The following is a 22,454-nucleotide window of genomic DNA, read 5'->3' on the forward strand; positions in this document are numbered from 1 at the left end:
ACTAAAATATAAAACGAATTATGATGAAGAAATGACCTTGAATCCAAAACAATCAGTGCAGTGTTCTCAGAAATTTTCATCAGCCGGGTAGCAGAAATGTCTAAGCCGAGCGGGGAATACTATGTAAAAAATTAATATGATAACATTTATTCCCCTCAGAGAATTAACAATAACATCGGACAGGTAAACATTAAATGTAAAACGGTGTTATTATCACAAACTGAACATAAGAGTATTTTGAACTTCTAGTGTTCTATTGCTTGTTCATAATCATGTAACATCAGGGCTTGCCACTCTGTTGCTGTGGAGTGCCATACGGGTCTGAAACACCCCGCGGAAGAGTGCTTGCATGCGATTGCGCGCTAATCCAGACACCGCTCGCGCATGACACTACATTATAATCATGCTAAAGATTTAAACTCTGAAGTAACTGATGAAATTATGCCGACAATAATGAAGATTCATCATTTAAACAAACACTTTTACTGTATTTACATTTTAAATTGGAGCATCTACTGACTCAAATATGTATTATATGTATTCATATTATGTAACTACCTTGTATCTAGGTTATGTTAGTCAGGTGGTCTGTGAAAACAACAGGGCGGTGCACACATTAAAAAGATCCTAATGAGAACACTGCAGTGGATCCTATTCACAATGGCTTATTTTCTGAGATGACGCTTGTTATAAAAAGGAGTCCAAAATCCAGGTCACCGGCCCCTCATAATAGTACCTATCACTGGTAAAGCAGAATCATGGTGTTCCTCCTGTAGTGGTACTAATAACTGGTAATGTAGACTCATGGTGTTCCTTGCATGGTGGTACTAATCACAGGTAATGCAGACCCATGGTATGTCACACATAATGGCACCACTTGCAGGCAACACAGACCCATGGTGGTCCTCACATAAGGACACCACTTGCAAACAGTGCAGACTCATGGTGTACTTCACATACTGGGACTAATCACAGGCGTTGGTATTCCTGTGGTGTTCCTCACACAGTGGAGTTAATTACTCTTGGTGCTGCTTACCTAGTGATACTAACCATAGGCAATGCAAACCTACAGTGTATTACACATTAAGATACCACCCACAGGCATCACAGACCCATGGTGTTCCTCACATAAGGGTACTACTCCTAGGCAATGTAGATCCATGGTGTTCCTCACGCAATGCTACTAATCACAAATAGTCTCATGGTTCTAATCTCATCATCCCTTGATTGCCCCTTTTAGTCGCCTGTTACGACAGGCAGGGAATACGTGGGTGTATTCTTGGTCTGTGTCCCCCACCCACGGGGGGGAGGGGGTGGTACACCACTTTACCATTGCCTGCGGCTTTACGTAAATTTTTAATGGAAAATGTTGATGCCTTATCACTTGCAGTACCTATATAGTACTGGAGCTCTGTAGTAACAAAAAAAAAAGACCTGTCGAATACGCTGTTATTGCTGTACTATAGACTTATTTTAACTTCAGTCGTACCACACCGATTTAAATCACCTTATCATAAGAACAGTTATTGGCAATATCTTTATTAATGTAAACGTACTGTTATTGTATATCCAGAGGCAGTGCAATTCTGGACTCAAAACATGTGAGTTTCCTTTGTGACGTTGTATGGACACATTTGTGGTATAATCCAAGGACTGCCTTACGAATGTCCCATCCCTCTTTCTTAATGGTGGTTCTCAACAATTTCTGCAACTCTTTAATATTCTGGGTATTTCAGAATCATCAAATCGCACAAACAGCCTGGTGAATGTACCCCTCCCCTCAAAGCTACCTATACATCTTCGACCCATCAGTACATAATAAATGACTAAAAGTGATAGAAAAAAACAGAAGTAGAGGAAGAGGAAGTCCAATAATTTTTTACAAATACACACACAAAAAAAGAACCATATCACACCACAATTCCCACAGTCCTCTATAGATGCTCATAATGTAACGACTGTTACCAAGTCAAAATTAAGCAGCAATGCCTCAAAATATAGCCAATCAGGAGAAGAGGAAAAATCATCAATTATCACATACATCAACAATACTCATAACCATCCCTACCACTGAACTTAGCAGCAGGAAATCTGTTATTTACAAAGTAGATAATAAAATATAATTTGAGCGAACAGGACCTAACCATTCACTATCAGTAATTTTGACATCATCAGTAAAAGCCGCCCCATGATCTAACCAAACTCTATAAACTAACCCTGTCACAACAGTAATTTCTAGAAAACTAGAATCTAACTAGTCAATGTCAGTTTTGTCATAAACAGAAACCTAACCCTCACAAACAGTATATTATTTGTTATTGACAGTAATCTAACCGTATCAGTAATTCTAATACTGCCGGTAATTAATACAGCGAAACCTCTCCAGATGACCACTCCTTTAACCAGATCCCCTCTTTCCATGGCCATTTTCCTCTGGAGTGGAATTATTATTCAGTTAGACTAACAAACTCTATATAGCGAACACCCCTTTTTCCAAATGACGGACACTAATTTTAGATTTAAAATGTCTTATGTAACCCCTTGGACCACTTCGGTTCGCAACGCCATGTTGCAAACCGCTTGCATAGCATGAATTTTATTTTCTCCTAATGGAAAGCTGCATGTACAAGTAAGCTGTTGCTTGTAACTGCTCACTGCAGGCCACCCCGTAATTCCTTTCATTCATCCTAATGGTAATGAACTTTTGATCCCTCTAGACCTCTAGAAAACATCTGCTGCTCTGTGTAAAATCTTCATTTGTAGGTTGACCACTTAATACATGAGAAGCCTAAACTTTAAACTTCTCTTGTAACGGTGTGGGACCAGGTAATAATGCACGAATGATTGTTGTGTCTTCAAAGTGAGGGCAAGGAGTCTCTCAAGGAGAAAAATGCATATTCTTTCTGGTGAAACTAGTCACCGCCACTGCCAGCATTTTACCAGTAACATAATCATACCGCGAATTTCTGTGATTAAAGAAAGAGAAAAAGGATGAGTGCATTAGTGAATCACATTGCAGGACAAGTCAAATTCAAAAAACTAAAATTCTAAATAATGCATCATATTGTTTGTTTAAGTACTCCACAGTACAGTAGTTGTAATCATGAGCAATGCTTGTGTTAACATTAAGACAGCCATAATTACAGAATATTGCTGTGTGCATTGTTGTAGTAGTAGTAGTAGTAGCAGCAGCAGCAGCAGCAGCAGCAGCAGTAGTAGTAGTAGTAGTAGTAGTAGTAGTAGTAGTCATTCCCTTTTAAGAAGATCACCCCCTCTAAAAGAACAACTTTATGGGTTTTTCATCTGGTCAGCTAAGGGGGTTTCAATGTATTAAGGTCACTGCACGACCTTGCCAAAATCTAATCTCACCTTGCCACTAATAGTGCTTTTCAGGAAACCAATCACCAACAGTAACCATCGGGGGAGGTCATTAGGAGGACATATGACCTCCCTCCCCCATAGATGCATCATGTGTCAAAGTTCATTCACACTGCGGTTAGTGTAATATATATTTGTTACATTGGCAGAACATCATCCATCAGCATGCCGGGTGGAGAATAGTGTAGTCAAGAAAGAGTGAGAGGGAAGATAGCATCACATCCCCCTGTGGGTGCGGGTGGTAGAATACAGCCATGGTATCCTCTGCCTGCTGTAAAAGGTTATTCAACAGGGCACCAACGGCTCTCAACTCGAGACATGAGTTAACGAGCATGGTTTCCCTACTTGAGTTTGGCATTCTTTCCACTTACTTGTGCCTGGTTTCTCACTTTCAGCTTTTCTGGCAACCTGCCTTGGTCAATTCTTGTTCTCTTCTGAGTCCAACAGTATTAGATTTGCAAGGCCTAGGGAGTCATTCATTTTAAGCACTTCATAGCTCTTTCCTTCCTTCTGTCGATACCTTCATGGCAACAAAAGAGTAGTGTCACAAAAATATTGCAAACTTTGGGCTGAGAAAACTAGGGAGTAAGGAAATGTGCTGCTCCACTAAGCGGTATGTTCTGGGCTGTTAGTGGAGAGATGGCGTAGAATGACAGTAGACAAATATTCTTGAGTGGTGTTTTTAAAAGTAGGAAAGATCACAATATAAAGATACAGTTGGAATTCAAGAGGGCAAATAATCATTTATCCCTAAACCGGGCACGCCAATTTCTGTCACACTACCGGGCGTGCGGTTGACTTTGTCAACCAGTTATGTTTTCAGTCGTTTACAGGCTTCCAATCACATAAACATTTCATTTAAAGGTCTTTTATCTTTTGTTTCAATGTTATTCTTCAAATAAAATTAAAAACTTGTATTAGTGAAAAATATGAATGTATTTAAAATGGATAATCATGAACATGTAAACTAATTTTGATAGGAACATGAATACTTCGCCTATTTAAAATGAGTTATGCAGTAAATACACAATTAAATTACAATAATGGTCACATTTTAATATTTGCACAATTATACAATGAAATTATAAGATATACTGTAATAGCAAATAGACTGGAAGAAAAATAAACTTTGTTGCCATATCTAGGAAATCTTTCACACCTTAACCTTATCCCCCCATGACGAGTCCTCATACAATAGATAAATCATAAAATTAAAACTAAACTCATACTGTAGTGTTCACACAACTATACAATGAGATGATAAGATATAATAGCAAAAGAAATGACTGGATGAAAAATAAACTTTGTTGCCATGTCCAAGAAATCTTTCACACCTTATCCCCCTCGTGACGAGTCCTCATACAATAGAAACATCATAAAATTAAATTCATATTGTAGTATTTACACAACTATACAATTAAATGATAAGATATAACAGCAAAAAAAAAAAAAAAAAAATAAAAAAAAATAAATAAATAAATGACTGGATGAAAAGTAAACTTTGTTGCCATGTCCAAAAAATCTGTCACAGTTTCCTTCATGACATGTCCTCATTGGAAAGGTTCATACCTTCACTGTCACATGCAATATTTTTTATAGCGTTTCTTGAATGTTTCTTACATACAATATTATTACAAGAATATCACTTCATTGTTGTAACATGGTTACCCTGCTGACCACACAGAACACATCGTCCCCTTTTTCCACCTACCCTCTTGTCTTGCAGGCTTGTTGCAGTAATCCTCATTATGAAATTTCTTCAAATATAAACGGATGTCCATTGGCAATGACATAATTTGAGAACGTTCAAGAAATCATTCGTGCATAAATTGCTTAGACAGATTCTTGAGGAAGCACCTCCTTATCAATCGCGATTGTGCAATGTTATTGAATGTGTGAATGACGTAGCCATTTACTGCAGCGATGTTCAGCAGCATATAAAACACACACATGTCCACCTATTGCATTTACGGGCAGCGGAGTACTTCACTTCCATTTGATCTGAAGTGTCCACACCACCTTTCGTCGCATTGTAATCTAATACTGCATGAGGTTTCTGAGTATAGTCATCTACGGAAGCAGAGTCGTGCATAGAGGAAAGCATTATAATGGTTTTGTTTTTCTTAGGCACATGCGACACTATCATCTCAGACTGAAATTCAAAAATACTCGAGCCTACTGCACGGTCCTTATTAGGCAGAAATTGAGCGGAATTTCTTTTTTTTGTTCTTCCTCTGTGTTCCTAGAGTAATTATTTTACCTTCTAACAGCCTTAGCACATCATATGATATGTACCAATTGTCAACAGTAAGGTTTCGAAGTTTTCCTTTGAGATGTTCCACTACACGAACTATGTCATATGGCTTATGTGATACTTCAAAAAGCCTGGGGGTTGTTTGCCACAGTAAATCTCCAAAGACGATGTATAAAATGTTTTTGCATAATTCACTACATATACAATCTGTATTTTGGGGGCTTATTGGGTATAAACTGAATGAAACTGCATTGGCCGCGGAAAGGAACTAATTTCTCATCAATTGTTATCAATTCACTAGGAGTAAAGCTGACTTCACAGTTGTTGACAAATGCACTTAAAAGAGAGCGAAATGTGGCTAGGCGATCAGTTTGTAGCCTTTTGACATGAGTGTTCTTGTCATCGAAGCGTAAGCTTCTCAGCAAAAATAAGAACCGTTTCGCAGACATACTACATCTTGCTACAATTATTCCTGATCCATCAGTAGTCCAAAACTCTTCTACATTGTGTACTGTCCCCCTTTTAGGCCTAACAACAATAACAGACCGACCAATGTCATAATTTCACTGTGGTTTGCAAATTTAGTATCGCACTCACGGCTGTAATTCACTTCCTCCCGCTTCCTAGAAATGTACAAATTAGTCCAGTAGAATAGTTCACCGATCATCTCAGCATTTATCAACTGCACAAAACAGTCAATTTCTGTTGATACCGTCCTCGACTCCCCTTTCGGTCCTGGCAATATTTTTACAATATTCCTCGCTTTTACCCTCAGAGTACATTTTGAAAAGTCTGTCGTGGACCACACTGTTCCTCCATCTCTCCCGAAGATAAATTCCCTTTCGTTACCGTCTTCATAGATCTCACTATCCGAATCGGCCTCCTGCTCTGTATCACTGTTATGATCCTGATCCCATATGTTTATAATTTCCTCCCCCCATCTGAAAAATCCAAGGCAGAGTCCTCTATTTCATCACGGAAAAAACGAGACCTAAAACAGAAATATACTACATGTAATTACGCCCGACTTTGCCTAATTACCTGAAAAGTACAGAGGAAAGGAAATTTTAAAGAAATAAATCTTACTTACATGACCAGGCACGCGGTTGACTTTGTCAACCATCTTCGGGTTCCAAGAGTTCGCTAGAAATAATTACACACTTATTGCTTCCACTGTTCTCAAAACTCGACTGAACTGAAGGTCAAGAGTGAGAGCAAAGGTATTAGTTGTGAGGTGGTGAAAGGCTGACAGTTCTAGGAATTACGGCATCAAATAGCGCGCTGGTTGACAAGAACAACCTGCGCGCCCGGTCTAGGGTTATAGAAAGTGGAGTTAGGGATTGGAATAATTTACGTAGAAAGATGTTGGATAAATACTAAACTCCTTGAAATTATTTAAGAAAAGACTAGGTAAACAAATGATAGGGAATCTGCCACCTCGGCGGCTGACCTAAATACAGATCACTGTCAACTGAATTATTGATAAACAAAACTTGTTCAAATGGTTTGTTTATGGAACAGGAAGACTTCTGAAAATAAGAAACCATAAGCACCAAGAACAGTAAAGAACCTGCCAAAACAATCCAGTTTTTTGACTAATCACAACTTCATATAAATAAGGGGTGTAGTTTGAAAAGAGAGAGAATTAAGTATTAAAACTGTAGACAATGCTGAAACATTCCAATTCAAATTAATTAAATTCTGGACACTACTGTAATGTTTTGTAACATATCAGTTACTCCCATCAAACACCTTAAGCATACTGCAGCCTTACTTTTAGATTTTTCTTCTATAGTTGTTTCCAGCATATGCACAATTTCTTCCTCAGTAACCTCCTTCTCCTTTGCAGGAAGGATTCCCTTGCTGCGGAGGATATCATTCCATTCAGTATCTTCATCTGGATTCTGAAACATTATATGAAATACTCTCAGTGGTATTTATGAGGTCAGAGAGCTGTTTAGGGAGACCAGACTTTAAATAACTTTCTCTTAAAATGTATTTAATTACTGAATATAGGGTAAAGAAATTTTCGTAAAACTTTACTAACAGGGGTGCAGAAGATAGGTTAGGATCCAACATGGCGTGACTTACACTACATATCAACATGCCACACAAGGCTGTCAACTTAGGTGTGGCTAGTGGCAAGACCACTGGTCTGTATTGGTTAGACCATTGGCTAGTAAAAAGACCATTGGTCTGAAGATAAGCAAAGGGGGTCTTGGGGTGTAAGCCCCCCAGATTTGAGGCGCAAAGTCGTCCATCGGCCTCTGGTATTCCCTGTGACAGTACTGGCTAGTGAAAAGACCCTCAGTCTGGCTAAACAATCAATGAATTTCACTTCTTCTGTACTTAATATATTCATGTTGCAGATACATCTAGCACACCCCATGACACTTTCAAACTTTGTAGTTTTGTTATTTTCATAGAATGTGGCAGTCTTGTGGCCACATATGATGCAAACTCTATTGGAGACAATAGCAAACTGCTCCAGCCAGCAGGACAGAAAATAGTCACATTTTCCAGATTGGCATAGTCTGCGTTTTAACTTTTCTGAATAAAAATACTTCTAGGGACAGGCTGGTAGATCCTAGCAAGCATGAAGGAAGCATTGCTCATCTCTGCTACTTACGGTATCATTTCACATCATTTTTGAAAGAGTTACACCTTTGACAGTAAAGTCGTCTTCGTCGTTGCTAGGAAAGCAACAGATAGGGAATCTGCCACCTGGGCAACTGCCCTAAATGCAGATCAGTATTCATTCATTCATCACTGTCATCACAGAACCCCTCCAGCGTGCTGGGTAGGAAGGTGTTGAACGAGTCTTCACCATCATTGTCTGTCCAGAAATGTCTTCTCTCTCACCACTGACTCCCAATTCATTCCTCTTCTCTCCACATCCTCTCTCAGTTGGTGAGCCATCTCTTCCTAGGTCTTCCCATTGGCCTTCTTCCTTCAACTGCTCTATGTAGACATGCATGTGGTGTTCTTGTGCCAAGCATTCGCTTTACATGTCCATACCATGTTAGTCTCAAAGTCCTTAGCTTCTCTTCTATAGAGTCCACTTTCAGTTCCATTCTGATGTCATCATTCCTTATATGGTCCCTGTGTGCTTTTTGGAGGGTAGTTCGTACAAACTTCATTTCACATGCCTGCAACTTACTAACTTCCCACTCTCACTCGCAGTGTACAGGTTTCTAGACTGTGTGAGAATAGGCAAAAGGTATGACTTATGTAGAGTCATCTTAGTTCTCATGGGCACTTTGTTATCCCAAATTACATGTCTTACAAAGTTGTAGAAGGTGGAACTGCCAGTCACTCTGTTTACTATTTCTTTATCTGCAGTACCCCAGGTGGAAATCATACTCCCAAGGTATTTGAATACCTGTACACATTGAATGTTTTCACCTTCAAGCTATATGTGGCAGCCAGTATCTTTCCTACTCATTCTCAGTTTTTGTTGTACCAACTTTCATCTGATACTGTGATGCAAGTGTGTAATGGACTAGTATAACTAGGAAAGAATTCTCTAAATCTATGGGTAAATGGTGAAAGTATCGAGGTCCATTAGTAGGTGGTGGTATTATTATTATCTACGCAGTTATGTACGACAGGTTGTCAGTACGGACTTTATTTAGTATAAATTGTGGTTGTATCATTTATTATTTGTGTGCTGTATGATCTGTCTTGTGTAAGAGAACATGGGAGGTTATGTCACGATACTTCTGCTGTATGTTTCTTAATACATTATTTAATTAAAGAACATGTCATACATACATACATACATACATACATTATCATTATAGACTGTTATGCCTTTCAGCGTTCAGTCTGCAAACCTCTGAGAATTTACTAAACGTCGCCACAATCCTCGATTTGCAACTAGTGTTGTGGCCTCATTTAGTCCTATACCTCTTATCTTTAAATCATTAGAAACCAAGTCTAACCATCGTCATCTTGGTCTCCCTCTACTTCTCTTACCCTCCATAACAGAGTCCATTATTCTCCTAGGTAACCTATCCTCCTCCATTCGCCTCACATGACCCCACCACTGAAGCCCGTTTATACGTACAGCTTCATCCATAGAGTTCATTCCTAAATTAGCCTTGATCTCCTCATTCTGAGTACCATCCTGCCATTGTTCCCACCTGTTTGTACCAGCAATCATTCTTGCTACTTTCATGTCTGTTACTTCTAACTTATGAATAAGATATCCTGAGTCCACCCAGCTTTCGCTGCCGTAAAGCAAAGTTGGTCTGAAAACAGACCGATGTAAAGATAGTTTCGTCTGGGAGCTGACTTCCTTCTTACAGAATACTGCTGATCGCAACTGCGAGCTCACTGTATTAGCTTTACTACACCTAGATTCAATCTCACTTACCATATTACCATCCTCGGAGAACACACAACCTAAATACTTGAAATTATCGGCCTGTTCTAGCTTTGTATCACCAATCTGACATTCAATTCTGTTGAATTTCTTACCTACTGACATCAATTTAGTCTTCGAGAGGCTAATTTTCATATCATACTCATTGCACCTATTTTCAAGTTCCAAGATATTAGACTGCAGGCTTTCGGCACAGTCTGCCATTAAGACCAAGTCGTCAGCATAGGCCAAACTGCTTACTACATTTCCACCAAACTGAATCCCTCCCTACCATTTTATAACTTTCAGCAGATGATCCATGTAAACTACGAACAGCAAAGGTGAAAGATTACAGCCTTGTCTAACTCCTGTAAGTACCCTGAACCAAGAACTCATTCTACCATCAATTCTCACTGAAGCTCAATTGTCAACATAAATGCCTTTGATTGATTTTAATAATCTACCTTTAATTCCATAGTACCCCAGTATAGTGAACATCTTTTTCCTCGGTACCCTGTCATGTGCTTTCTCTAGATCTACGAAACATAAACACAACTGCCTATTCCTCTCGTAGCATTTTTCAATTACCTGGCGCATACAGAAAATCTGATCCTGACAGCCTCTCTGTGGTCTGAAACCACACTGGTTTTATCCAACTTCCTCTCAACGACTGATCTCACTCTCCCTTCCAAGATGCCAGTGAATACTTTGCCTGGTATATTGTTGGGAGATCAGAAGAATGCACATGCCAGTTGAGGCACGGGGCGAAGGGGTTTTCACCAGCAAAGCCAGTGACGCAATGGTTACCATAGCAACTCCGCTACTACCCAGACGAACTTTACATTATCTTCTACTAGCAGCTCTTCGCTCTTGTCAGTTGTAATCCAGCAAACTGCAAAGTGTGAGTCAATGTTTTCGTGTTGTAGATAAGAGCCGATCTGTCTGGGCAGAATGAGAAGTTCGTGCTTGTAGGCCACATTCCTCATTCTTGCATTCTTCTCATCTCTACACAGTACTAATCAATGAGATATCTCGATAGTTGTTGCAATCCTTCTTGTTCCCTTGCTTATAGATAGGTGCAATTACTGCTTTTGTCCAATCTGAAGGCACCTTACCAACACTCCACGCTAATTTTACTACTCTATCAAGCCATTTCATCCCTGCCTTCCCACTATACTTCACCATTTCAGGTCTAATTTCATCTATTCCTGCTGCCTTATGACAATGAAATTTATTTATCATCCTTTCCACTTCCTCAAGTATCATTTCACCAACATCATTTTACTCCTCCCCATGAGCTTGGCTGTTTGCAACACCACCAGGATGATTTCCTTTTACATTGAGAAGATGTTCAAAATATTTCCTCCACCTCTCCAGTGATTCCCTGGGATCTATTATGAGTTTACCCGAATTACTCAAAACACTGTTCATTTCCTTTTTTCCCCTCCCTTCCTAAGATTCTTTATCACTGTCCAGAAAGGTTTCCCTGCTGCTTGACCTAGCCTTTCCAAATTATTACCAAAATCTTCCCATGACTTCTTTTTGTATTCAACAACTATTTGTTTCGCTCTGTTTCTTTCATCTACGTACAAATCCCTGTCTACCTCGGCCCTTGTTTGGAGCCATTTCTGATAAGCCTTCTTTTTACGTTTACAGGCTGCTCTCACTTCATCATTCCACCAAGATGTTCGCCTTTTCCCATCTTTACACACAGTTGTTCCTAGGCATTCCTTTGCTGTTTCTACTACAGCATCCCTGTATGCCACCCATTCACTTTCCATATCCTGAACCTGCTTACTGTCTACTGTTCGAAACTTCTAACTAATAATATCCATGTACTTCTGTCTAATTTCCTCGTACTGGAGATTTTCTACCCTTATTCGTTTGCAGACAGATTTCACTTTCTCTACCCTAGGCCTAGAGATACTTAGTTCACTACAGATCAGATAGGGGTCTGTATCATTGAAAAATCCGCGAAAAACTCGTACATTCCTAACAGATTTCCTGAATTCAAAGTCTGTTAAGATATAGTCTATTATGGATCTGGTACCCCTAGCCTCCCATGTGTAGCGGTGAATAGCCTTATGCTTGAAGAATGTATTCGTAACAGCTAAACCCATACTAGCACAGAAGTCCAGCAAATGCTTCCCATTCCCAACAGCTTCCATATCTTCCCCACATTTACCAATCACCCTTTCGTATCCTTCAGTTCTATTCCCAACTCTCGCATTGAAATCGCCCATTAGCACTATTCTATCCTTGCTGTTGACCCTGACCACAATGTCACTCAATGCTTCATAAAACTTGTCAACTTCATCCTCATCTGCACCCTCACATGGTGAATACACAGACACAATTCTTGTCCTAATTCCTCCAACTGACAAATCTACCCACATCATTCACTCATTTACGTGCCTAACAGAAACTATGTTGCCTGCAATGGTATTCCTGATAAAGAGCCCTACCCCAGACTCTGCCCTTCCCTTTCTAACACCCGTCAAGCACACTTTATAATCTCCTATCTCTTCCTCATTATCTCCCCTTACCCGAATATCACTTACTCCTAGCACATCCTGATGCATCCTCTTTGCTGACTCAGCCAGTTCTACATTCTTTCTTCCATAAGCCCTATTAATATTGATAGCTCCCCATTGAATTCCATTTTGTTCGCCAAGTTGTTTCCAAAGGAGTCCCTCGCCTGTCAAATGGGAGTGGGACTCCATTACTCCCATAGGTCCGAGGCTTGATTAAAATGTTCTGAGCTCGGTAAATTCATGAAGCAGGATGCTACCTTACTTGCACATAGTCCAAGTGAGGATCCCTCCTCTAACTGGTTATGGACCACCGGTGAATTGTATAGTCCTAGCCGCCTGAGCACAAGGAGGGCCATGACTCAGAATATGTCCGAGATACCCACTCCCATTCCATAGCAACTGGTATCCCGACTCTCAGGACCACTTACTAGGCCACTCAGCCGTTGCCCATGGTTCACGAACTAGGATGTGACTACAGTAACCCACAAACATATCATTAATAGTATCTTCCAATGAACGGCAGTAAGAGATCATTGAAGACACGGCTACAAGAAGACCTCGGTAAAAACAATGAAGATCCCGAAAGGTCTTTTATCAAGGTGGACGAATAACTGGACTCATCAGAAAATGAGGTAAATATGACCACAATGTATTCCAACATAGTGAGCATGATACAATCAATTCCACTTTAACAGAACAGATTTCACAAGTTAATTTCGCCTTAACGGAACAGATTTCCAACATTTCAAAAGTAAATGAAAAAATTTCGGACGAAATTTCACAAGTTAATTCCGCCTTAACAGACAAGATTTATCAAGCTAATACAGTTTTAACCGGACAAATATCTCAAGTGTACACACAAGTTTACAAATCAGAACAGTGCCTAGAATCAAAAATTTCAACCACAGATGATAAAATTTCACAGATCAATTCCCAAATTAGCGACGTCACCAACCAATTAACACAGCCGATATCGGACATCAGATCAAAACTGGGGCAGGTTGAGCAGATCGACAGTAGGGTAAGCCATCTGGAAGCGGACATCTCGAACCTCAAGGAGGAGGTAGAAACCCAGGTTTCATACATCAAACAACAGGTTGAGGGGCGAATTTCTGCCGCTGAGGAAAAATTTTGGAAGCCGTATCTCTGCTGTTGAGAGAAATCTTGGGAGCCGTATTTCTGCCATTGAAAGAACGTTAAAAAACCGGAGTTTGACCATCAAGGGAGATGTTCAGGACAAGAAAGAGACCATCCTTCACGCAGTAGAAGATAGATTACTTCAACCTTCAACCCCGTAAAACCAACCGGCAATACAGCACACCTAGTTCCAAAGGTGATTAAAGAGAGCCCTCCGTAATTCCATGGAAGACTGGAGAGAACCCGACTAGCTTCATCGAGGGATTGATCAATCTATTAGGAAGGACTAATCTGCTGGAAGACAACTTTGTTTAACTCGTCACACCGCAGTTAAGGGGGCAAGCCGCTACTTCGTGGAATAACTTGAAAGGCTTGAACGTGAACTGGACTGACTTCAAGAGGGCATTCCTTGCTAGGTTTAATTCCAAAGGGGTGGAGAGCTCTGTGAAAAGGAAGGTACTGACTGATGCACAACCGACCGGTACGAGAGCTAGTGCGTTCGTCCTCCAGAAGTATCAGCTCTTCAAGCGGCTGCATCTAGAGGGAAACGAGAACGACATCCTACCAGACATTGTAAAGCTACTCCACGACAAGATTAGACACCTAGTGAAGGTATCACAACCGAGATCCTTTGATGATCTGCGTAGAATCATCACCCATTTGGAAAAAGAACACAAGAGTAAAGCCACAGAAGAGACCAGCTCAGTTAGGAAATGCTACCACTATGGAAGAACGGGACACCTGAAGAACAAATGCCCAACTTTGGCGTTGGGATCCTAAACTTAAAAGTCGTATTTGGTTCGCATTCAAGCCTCTAGTTCACGGTGATGGGAAAGACGTTAATTTTGTGTGCTTGTACGATCTGAGATGAACTTTATGTACACACTAGCAGTTACGTGCGACTTCTCTCGCGTGGATTTTGTAATTTGATAAAAGTAATCATTCCTCGCTACTGTACTAAGACATTATCCGAAATTCGTTAAGTATAAAACCTCACTGAAAAATTTAGTTTCATTTACCCCAGAAACTCTTTGTAAACCAAGTTTGTGGTAATCCCTTATGAGGCCAAGATGACCATGCAACAAAGAACTGTACACGTGAGAACGTCTTCTCCCAAGTAAAAAAAAAAAAAAAAAAATCTTTATTTTTAAAGAAGATTCCAAATACCTATTTCCATATCTGCAACATCTTCAGGTTTTGAGATATAAGTATCCCCGTAAAAAGAATTCAACCCCTTTATCAGCCCTTCCTCCACTCCCACCTAAGTGGATTTTCTGAAAACAAAAGGATATGTTCCTTTATTTTTAAAGGACTTTCCAAGTAGCAAGTTCCATGTTTGTAACATGTAAAGTTTTTGACATACACTGTAGATATTCCGGTACTCATTTTAAAAATTCACCTGCTTTTTCAATTCTTTTTAGTCCCTTAAGTAGTTTTCCAAAAACCAAAAGTACGTGTTTCTTTATAAAAGAGCTTCCAACTACCAATTATCACGACTGTAACATCTTCAATTTTGAGATATCTGTATCCTCATGAAAAGAATTCAACACCTATTTCACACACATGCACACACACACCCCCAGTTGATTTTACCCCAAAAATGCTTGTTTTTTAATTTTTAAACGTTTTAAAAGGTGATTTCAAGTACCCATTTTCACGTCTGCAACATCTTAAGGTTTTTTAGATATAAGTATCCTCATACAAAGAATTCAGCTAATGTTGAAACCAAAAGTACAAATTTCTTTCTTCTTAAAGGAGACTCTAAATACCAATTTTTTATCTGTGTAATATCTTCAGTTTTTTGAGATATCAGTACCCTAATAAGTTAACAAAGTTAAGTGGGTTTTCCAAAAACAAAACACCTTTTTTATTTTTTAAAATATTAAAAATACCAATTTTCACACCAGTAACAAGTTTTTTTTTTGCTATTTGTTTTACGTTGCACCGACACAGATAGGTCTTACAGCGACGACGGAATAGGAAAGGCCAAGGAATGGGAAGGGAGCGGCCGTGGCCTTAATTAAGGTACAGCCCCAGCATTTGCCTAGTGTGAAAATGGGAAACCACGGGAAAACTTCTTCAGGGCTGCCAACAGTGAGGTTTGAACCCACTATCTCTCAGGTGTAAGCTCACAGCTGCGTGCCCCTAACCGCACAGCCAACTCGCCCGGTGTTAAGTTTTTGAGATGTAGCCTACTGTAGATATGCTCATCTTAAAAATATTAATGTCAACCCACTTTTCAGTCCTTCCTACCTCGCCCCCCCCCCCCCCCTAATAAGGGTTTTTTCTGAAAACAAAATAACACATATTTCTTTATTTTTAAAAGAGATTATAAATAACGCTTCATGTCTGTAACATGTTAAGTTTTTGAGATATATTGTAGATATGCTCAAGGATTGTGTGTACAAATTGTGGTTGGCAGCTATGCCCAAATGTACATGCATAATATGGCTGCTGTAGAATCCTGGAGCTGACGTTGTCATGGTTACAGCAGTTCATTACTTTATCTGATTCCAAGACCAGGGGTAGAGTGGTGTCAATATCTCCACAACGGTTGGTTTTAGGGCCTTAAAACATGGTTTTCGGGTCCATAGGGCTTACCGAGTTTTGTTCTTTGCGTCAAGGGGCTTACAATAAGCTTTGCATCATCCTTGTACAACGAATTCGATATTTCGCCCATATTAGCCTATTATTTTTTATCTCTCCCCAGCCGCCCCCACCTAAACCATTTTGAAAATAAAATACAGCCCATGTCCCTCAGGAACAATGTATATTTACATTAGTAAAATAATTTTTAGACTCGGTCCAGTAGTTTCTGAGATTACCCACCAGATACAAACTAACAAAATTCGCACTCTCTCTTAATTAATATTAGTAGGTCTATAGATTAAAGGAGTCGGAGTGATTTTGTCTTTCCATGATTAGATAAAAAAACTTACGATGAACGAGGTGTGCTTGAATGACGAGCATTCTAATGTTTCCGTGTCATCAGACTACACGACTATGCCACAACCTGCCAAAGTAATGAAGTTTTCTTCGTGGACTGATGTTCATGATGCTCCTATTCCAACAGATGAGCTGGAAAGATACTTAAAGCAAAATTGTGGAATGGAAGAAGACAGATATAGCATCCTGTTGGAGAACAAGTGGACAAAACTATCCAAAATTTCACCAGATCGCTAAGAAAGTATTATGTATGCAAGCATCAAGTTCAGCTTCGGAGAGAAATTTCAGTTCAGCAGGCTTCATTCTCAATGCACGACAGTCTCTTCTATACCTAGACAATGTTGATGCTCTTCTTTTCATTCACAGTAATTCCATTCCACCATCATTATCAACGACCAATAAACTACGCACACTAAGTAAAAGCTATGTTCAGGTTTGTTCTTGTTGTTGGCATACGGCACGTCATTTCAGTTTGTATTTTATTTTGAGGTAAACGTGAATGAAGTCCTATGAATATGCTTCATGTTATTTAGATTCATTTTCAGTTAACTTGATATCAGTTGCAGATGAATAATAGTTTATAATGAAGTTTCTGTTTTTAATTATTATTATTATTACAGTGCAGGAGAGGTCTCTATCATTTTATTTCAAAATGCGATTAGCCTACTTTGGAATACATTATTAGCGTACAGGAATTCGTATAGCGAGTGATCCGAATAGAAGTGTGAAGTGAACATTTCGTTGTACACAGCGCTCGCATGATTGCAGGGAAGTAGTCAAGGTTATTCTACTGAGCCCGCCCAGTGTGGTGGACTGCAGTGGGCTGTATGAGACCAGTGCTATGGGCCAGTAAGCAGCCGCGTCAGAAGGGAACGATACTGCACGGGCTGGGCTGCCAGAGCCCATAGGTTTGAAGTGCGGCGCAGTGGTCCTCGCTGCAGGACTCTGCCCTAGAAAACCCAGGGGTAAAACAGGACTCCTAGTAATCACCGACCTCCTCGCAAGATGGATTGAAGCCTTTCTGATACCAGAAGCCACAACAAGACGCATCACCAGTCTTCTACAGGATGAGGTATTCAGCCGCTACGGTTATCCACGGTGCATTCTAGCAGACAACGGAGGTCAGTTCATGTCAAGGAAAGGCAGCAAATGATGACTGAATGGGGTGTGGAACACTGGCCCACCCCTATCTACAACCTAAGGGCCAATCCAATGGAAAGACGGAACCAGGAGCTAAAAAGGATGCTATGGGTCTACCTAACAGACAAGGAACATCAACTGTGGGACCGTCAAGATACCGCAGTCACTCTTGCCCTGCGATGATGCATCAACCATTTCACTGGCTATTCCCCAGTGGAGCTGTTCCTTGGTCGACAGCTATACGGCACCGGGGATTGGGAGATTCGTCCACCACCCACTTCTGGTCAAGATGATGCAGATGTTTCCCTAGCAGAGTGGCAGCATAAGCAGCAGCAGGACATCAAGGAAAAGCAAGCATTGGCCGAGAAGAGATCCCTTACCCAGGCCAAGGCTCAAGATGTCGAAGAGACCCAGATCTTCTTACCAGGTCCAAAAGTATTGTAATGTAACCACCCAGTCAGTAATGCTCTTTGCTTTACGTCGCACCGACACAGATATGTCTGTTATTGGACATTATAAATTTTCCAGCTAACTCATTCTTGGTTGTCTGCGTTTCGCCCTCGTATGCTAAGTTAGGCTCGTCACTTGGGACTTAGCACACCACCCAAGACGCAAGGCTAGTGCATACCATGGAGGCCACTGCATAGGCTATTTGAAGCCACCAGCAGTGCCAATGCACTATGAGAGCTATGTCTCATTTTCAAAAATAGATGCCTGCCTGGCCATCAAATGATGTAGATGGACCATTATATTGGTATTATAAATTTACTCATTCAGGACAAATATTTTAGGTTCCCTATGGGAATCAACATCTACAAAACAATGATAAGTCAAACATTAAAAATACGTCGAAATTTCAGTCAGGCAAACGGAAATTTCAGCAATCGTGGCTTGAATTACTACTGTGGCTGCGCTATGAGGAAGGAATTGCGAAGTGTGAATTATGCAGTAAATTTCCTAGTATTGCCGACCAAAATTCTAAAGTTGTATCCGGATTTTCAGGACCATTTAAACTGGAAACTTTTAAAAAACAAGAAAAATCCTATCCTCACTCCAAGTGTCAGGAGGCTGAAAGTTTCAAGAAAAATCCCGAATGTGCACCCTTAGCTAAGTGTGTAAAGAAAATGGATGCTAATATGTTACAGCATATGAACACATTGTTCATGGCATCTTACCATATTGCAAAAAATAACAGACCCTACACTGATTTTGAAAGTTTGGTTGCATTGTTGAGCAAGTTGAATGTTACTGATTCTGAGAAGTATGTGAATGATAAACAATGCAGAGAATTTATTTCATACATTGCCTCAGATCTTCGTGAAGATTTGGTATGTGAAATTAAGGAAAGTTCATATGTCAGTATCTTACTCGATGGATCAACAGATAAATCTGATGATGAGGAGCTCATACTTTACGTTCGTTTTTTAAAAGAAAATAAGGTGAAGGAGACATTTCTTTCTATTGTGTCATTGGAGGATGCAACAAGTGATGGCTATATGGAAGCTCTGGAAACAGAATTGCTTCAGTTAGGGCTTGGAGAACTCTTCACAGGTACAAAACTAATCGGCACAGGAACTGATGGAGCACCATGTATGATTGGTGTTCGTAATGGTTTGGTAACAAAAATATCTGAAAAACTTGAGAACTTGGTAAACGTTCATTGTGTTGCACATCAACTCCAACTCACCGTTCTTCACTCACTGAAAAATGTGAAACTTAAAATCATTGATGAAATTGATTCTATACTCAGGAAACTATACAAGTTTTATCGACATTCGCCGAAACGACTTTGCGAACTGAAGAAAATTTCGGAGTTACTGGAGTGTGAAATATCTAAATTGCAGTACTTACACCAAGTTAGATGGATAGCAAGCAAATTAAATGCTTTGCATGAAGTTGTCAAAGACTGGGAATGCCTAGTGGTGCATTTAGAGAATATTACTGAAAGGAAAGGTGAAGAAGGAATCACGGCTAAAGGTCTTCTAAAGAAGATCAAGGACTTCAAATTTGTCATCACAATTCACTTCTTGTATGATTATCTGAGTATATTCAAAAGACTTTCACTTGTATTTCAGAGGCATGATCTGATTTTAAGTCAGATAAGAGTGCATGTAAATAATGCAATTAAATCATAATGGTACTTATCACTATGAAAGTAGAACCATGGCATTTATCATGTTGCGGTACTAATCAAAAGTAGCGTAGACTCGCGGTATTACACACATTATGGTACTACTCACAGGTAATGTAATATGCACATGTAATACAGACCTATGGTGTTTCTCAAATTGCGGTGCCATTTACAGGCAACGCAAACCTATGGTGTCCATCACATAGGTGTACTCATCACAAGGACTCGTACTATCCCGTGGTGTTCCTCACATAGTGGGTATTAATCATAGGCAAGGCAGACCCATAGCGTCGCTCATATAGTGGTACAAATCACAGGTACTGTAAGACCCACCCTGATTCACACATTGTCACTACTAATCACAAATCTATTGTGTACCTAACATAGTGGTATTATGCGTAAGTAAATGTGACCCATGGTGTTCCCCGCGTGGTGGTACTTAATTACAAGTGGTGGGCTCTAATTCGATCATACCTTGGTCGCCTCTTACGACAGGCAGGAGATACCATGACTGCATTCTTCGCTTGTGTCCCCCACCCATAGGGGGATGTGTGTTTGGTCCGGGAGAGCGATTTTATTTCGCTCAAGTACGCCGGCAAGCCAGTTAGGACCCCCCTATCCGCCACCTGAGAGTATCGCCTCTCCGCCTGCTACACCAGCGTAGTAGGCTCGTGGTTGTGACATAGAAAAAGAGTAACTATACTGGATATGATAAGAAATGGGAAGTTTGGCAAATTAGTACAAGTGGAACTATTATAGGGCAGGATTGAGGAATCATGGCTTAGATGATACTTATGAAAGATGCATGAGACGAGAGTGTAATGTAGGGGACCAAGGGACAGATGGCTGAAAGGAGTGGGTGAAAAAAATAGGAGAAGACTCCAGCCAAAGTGATATGGAAGACTATGGAGAGGCTTATATTTTAAAAATACCCAGCATGTGGCTGAAAGCTGTTCAAGATGATTATGACCTGTCTCACTTTCATCTTGGAAATGCTAATATTTACAGGCTTTCAACACAGTCTCCCATTAAGACCAGATCATCAGCATAGAAGAAACTGTAGCCTTTCTGTAAGGAAGAAATATGTGGGTTTACAGCCAGGATTATTTTTACACTGCTCTGATTTTAGGTCGATCGGCACTAAAGGCTGGTGGTCTCAGGATATCTTATTCATAAACGGGAAGTAACTTAACAGACATGAAATGAGAACTATTTCTAGTACTTACAGGTGGGAATAACAGCAGGGTGTTCGCAATGAGGGAATGAAGCCAACTTAGGAATACACTTGTTAGATGAAGCTGGGCATAAAATCAGCTTTGGAAGTGTGGTGATGCGAGGGCAATGGAGAATATGGAACCTAGGAGAATAACGGACTTGGTTATGAAGGTACCCTAGTTAACATCTGTCTAGGGAACAAAAGACACATAGTGGAGAAATATAGAGAATGCATGGATATGAATGTTAGTCACACTTTAATAAGTTACATAGTGTAGAAAGAGAGAGAGCATGGATATGAATGTTAGTCACACTTTAATAAGTTACATAGTGTAGAAAGAGAGAGAAAGCATGGATATGAATGTTAGTCACACTTTAATTTTTAAAGGAACCAAGGAAGTGAAAAAAATGTGACAAACAGTGCATACGAAACACTGAAAGTCATAACAGTGAATAATGACAATCTAAGATGCCCTAGGTATTTTTCTAAACGCTACCTCGCAAATCGTCTAGGAAGGGTAGACGTTTCTCACAATCCCTATGATAAAGGAGGAAATAATAACCCCACCCTATACCATAATTTATAATTGCAATATCCCTTTTGGTCAATTGCGGAAATCCACCCTTCCGTTACGTGAAAACGCCGAAACTTCTGACGAGGTCAGGCAGAGTTCCTCGATAGATAGCAACTTCGTACTCTTTAGATCCTAAAAATTACTAACACTCGTAATGAACACTTGACAAAGATTTACAGAACACAGCTAAGTTCGTTCACTGTCCTTTTTATTTCAAGTAAAGCTTTTATTCTGCTTATGGGAGCACCTTAATGCAACAAATTTACAACATAGCCAAACGTACTATATCTTAGAATATAATTCCATGAACACACACGCACACATTAAAAAAAAAAAAGGAAAGTAAGAAAAAGAACCAATCGTTAGTTTACACTCACGAGCATTTGTGCAAAATTGTTAGTTGACCTAAAACACGTGCTCGACGGAAAGGTACGTTATATTTTGCTTCTACTACTTCTTATTCTTCTTGCTTGTAAAACGACCTATAAAATTCTTCTTCTTCTTGATATATGATTGGACTCAGTGACCTATAAAATACACACGACCTGATTTGGTGGGCCTAACCAGCCAACCAAATCAGTTCTTGTTCTTGAAGTGGATATGGGCTCGTTATTTCACCTAGACACAGTACTTGTTAAATTACCAACACATTTGAGTCTGTAAAGGCCGGTCTCCACTGTTTAACATTTAACACCAACATGTTTAATTTAACATGTAACAGTTGACATGTATATTGTGATTGTGTCTTCGAATTGACTTTGCATGTTAACTCAGAATG

At 39.9% G+C, this 22,454-nt stretch overlaps 1 protein-coding gene across 1 annotated transcript in view; it reads right to left on the reverse strand.

Moving 5' to 3' along the window:
• viaf (viral IAP-associated factor) overlaps window positions 1-22,215 on the reverse strand; it is a 57,023-nt gene extending 34,808 nt beyond the window's left edge. Inside the window, exons 1-2 of the mRNA XM_067136743.1 lie at window positions 22,054-22,215; window positions 7,407-7,536 (exon numbers count right to left, since the gene is read on the reverse strand). Coding sequence (XP_066992844.1) covers window positions 7,407-7,536; window positions 22,054-22,059 — 136 coding nt within the window. The 5' untranslated portion in view covers window positions 22,060-22,215. The remainder of the gene's footprint in view (window positions 1-7,406; window positions 7,537-22,053) is intronic.
• Between the last annotated feature and the right edge of the window lie 239 nt (window positions 22,216-22,454).

The sequence above is a fragment of the Anabrus simplex genome, chromosome 1 (assembly GCF_040414725.1).
Source record: "Anabrus simplex isolate iqAnaSimp1 chromosome 1, ASM4041472v1, whole genome shotgun sequence".
NCBI classification, from domain to species: domain Eukaryota; kingdom Metazoa; phylum Arthropoda; class Insecta; order Orthoptera; family Tettigoniidae; genus Anabrus; species Anabrus simplex.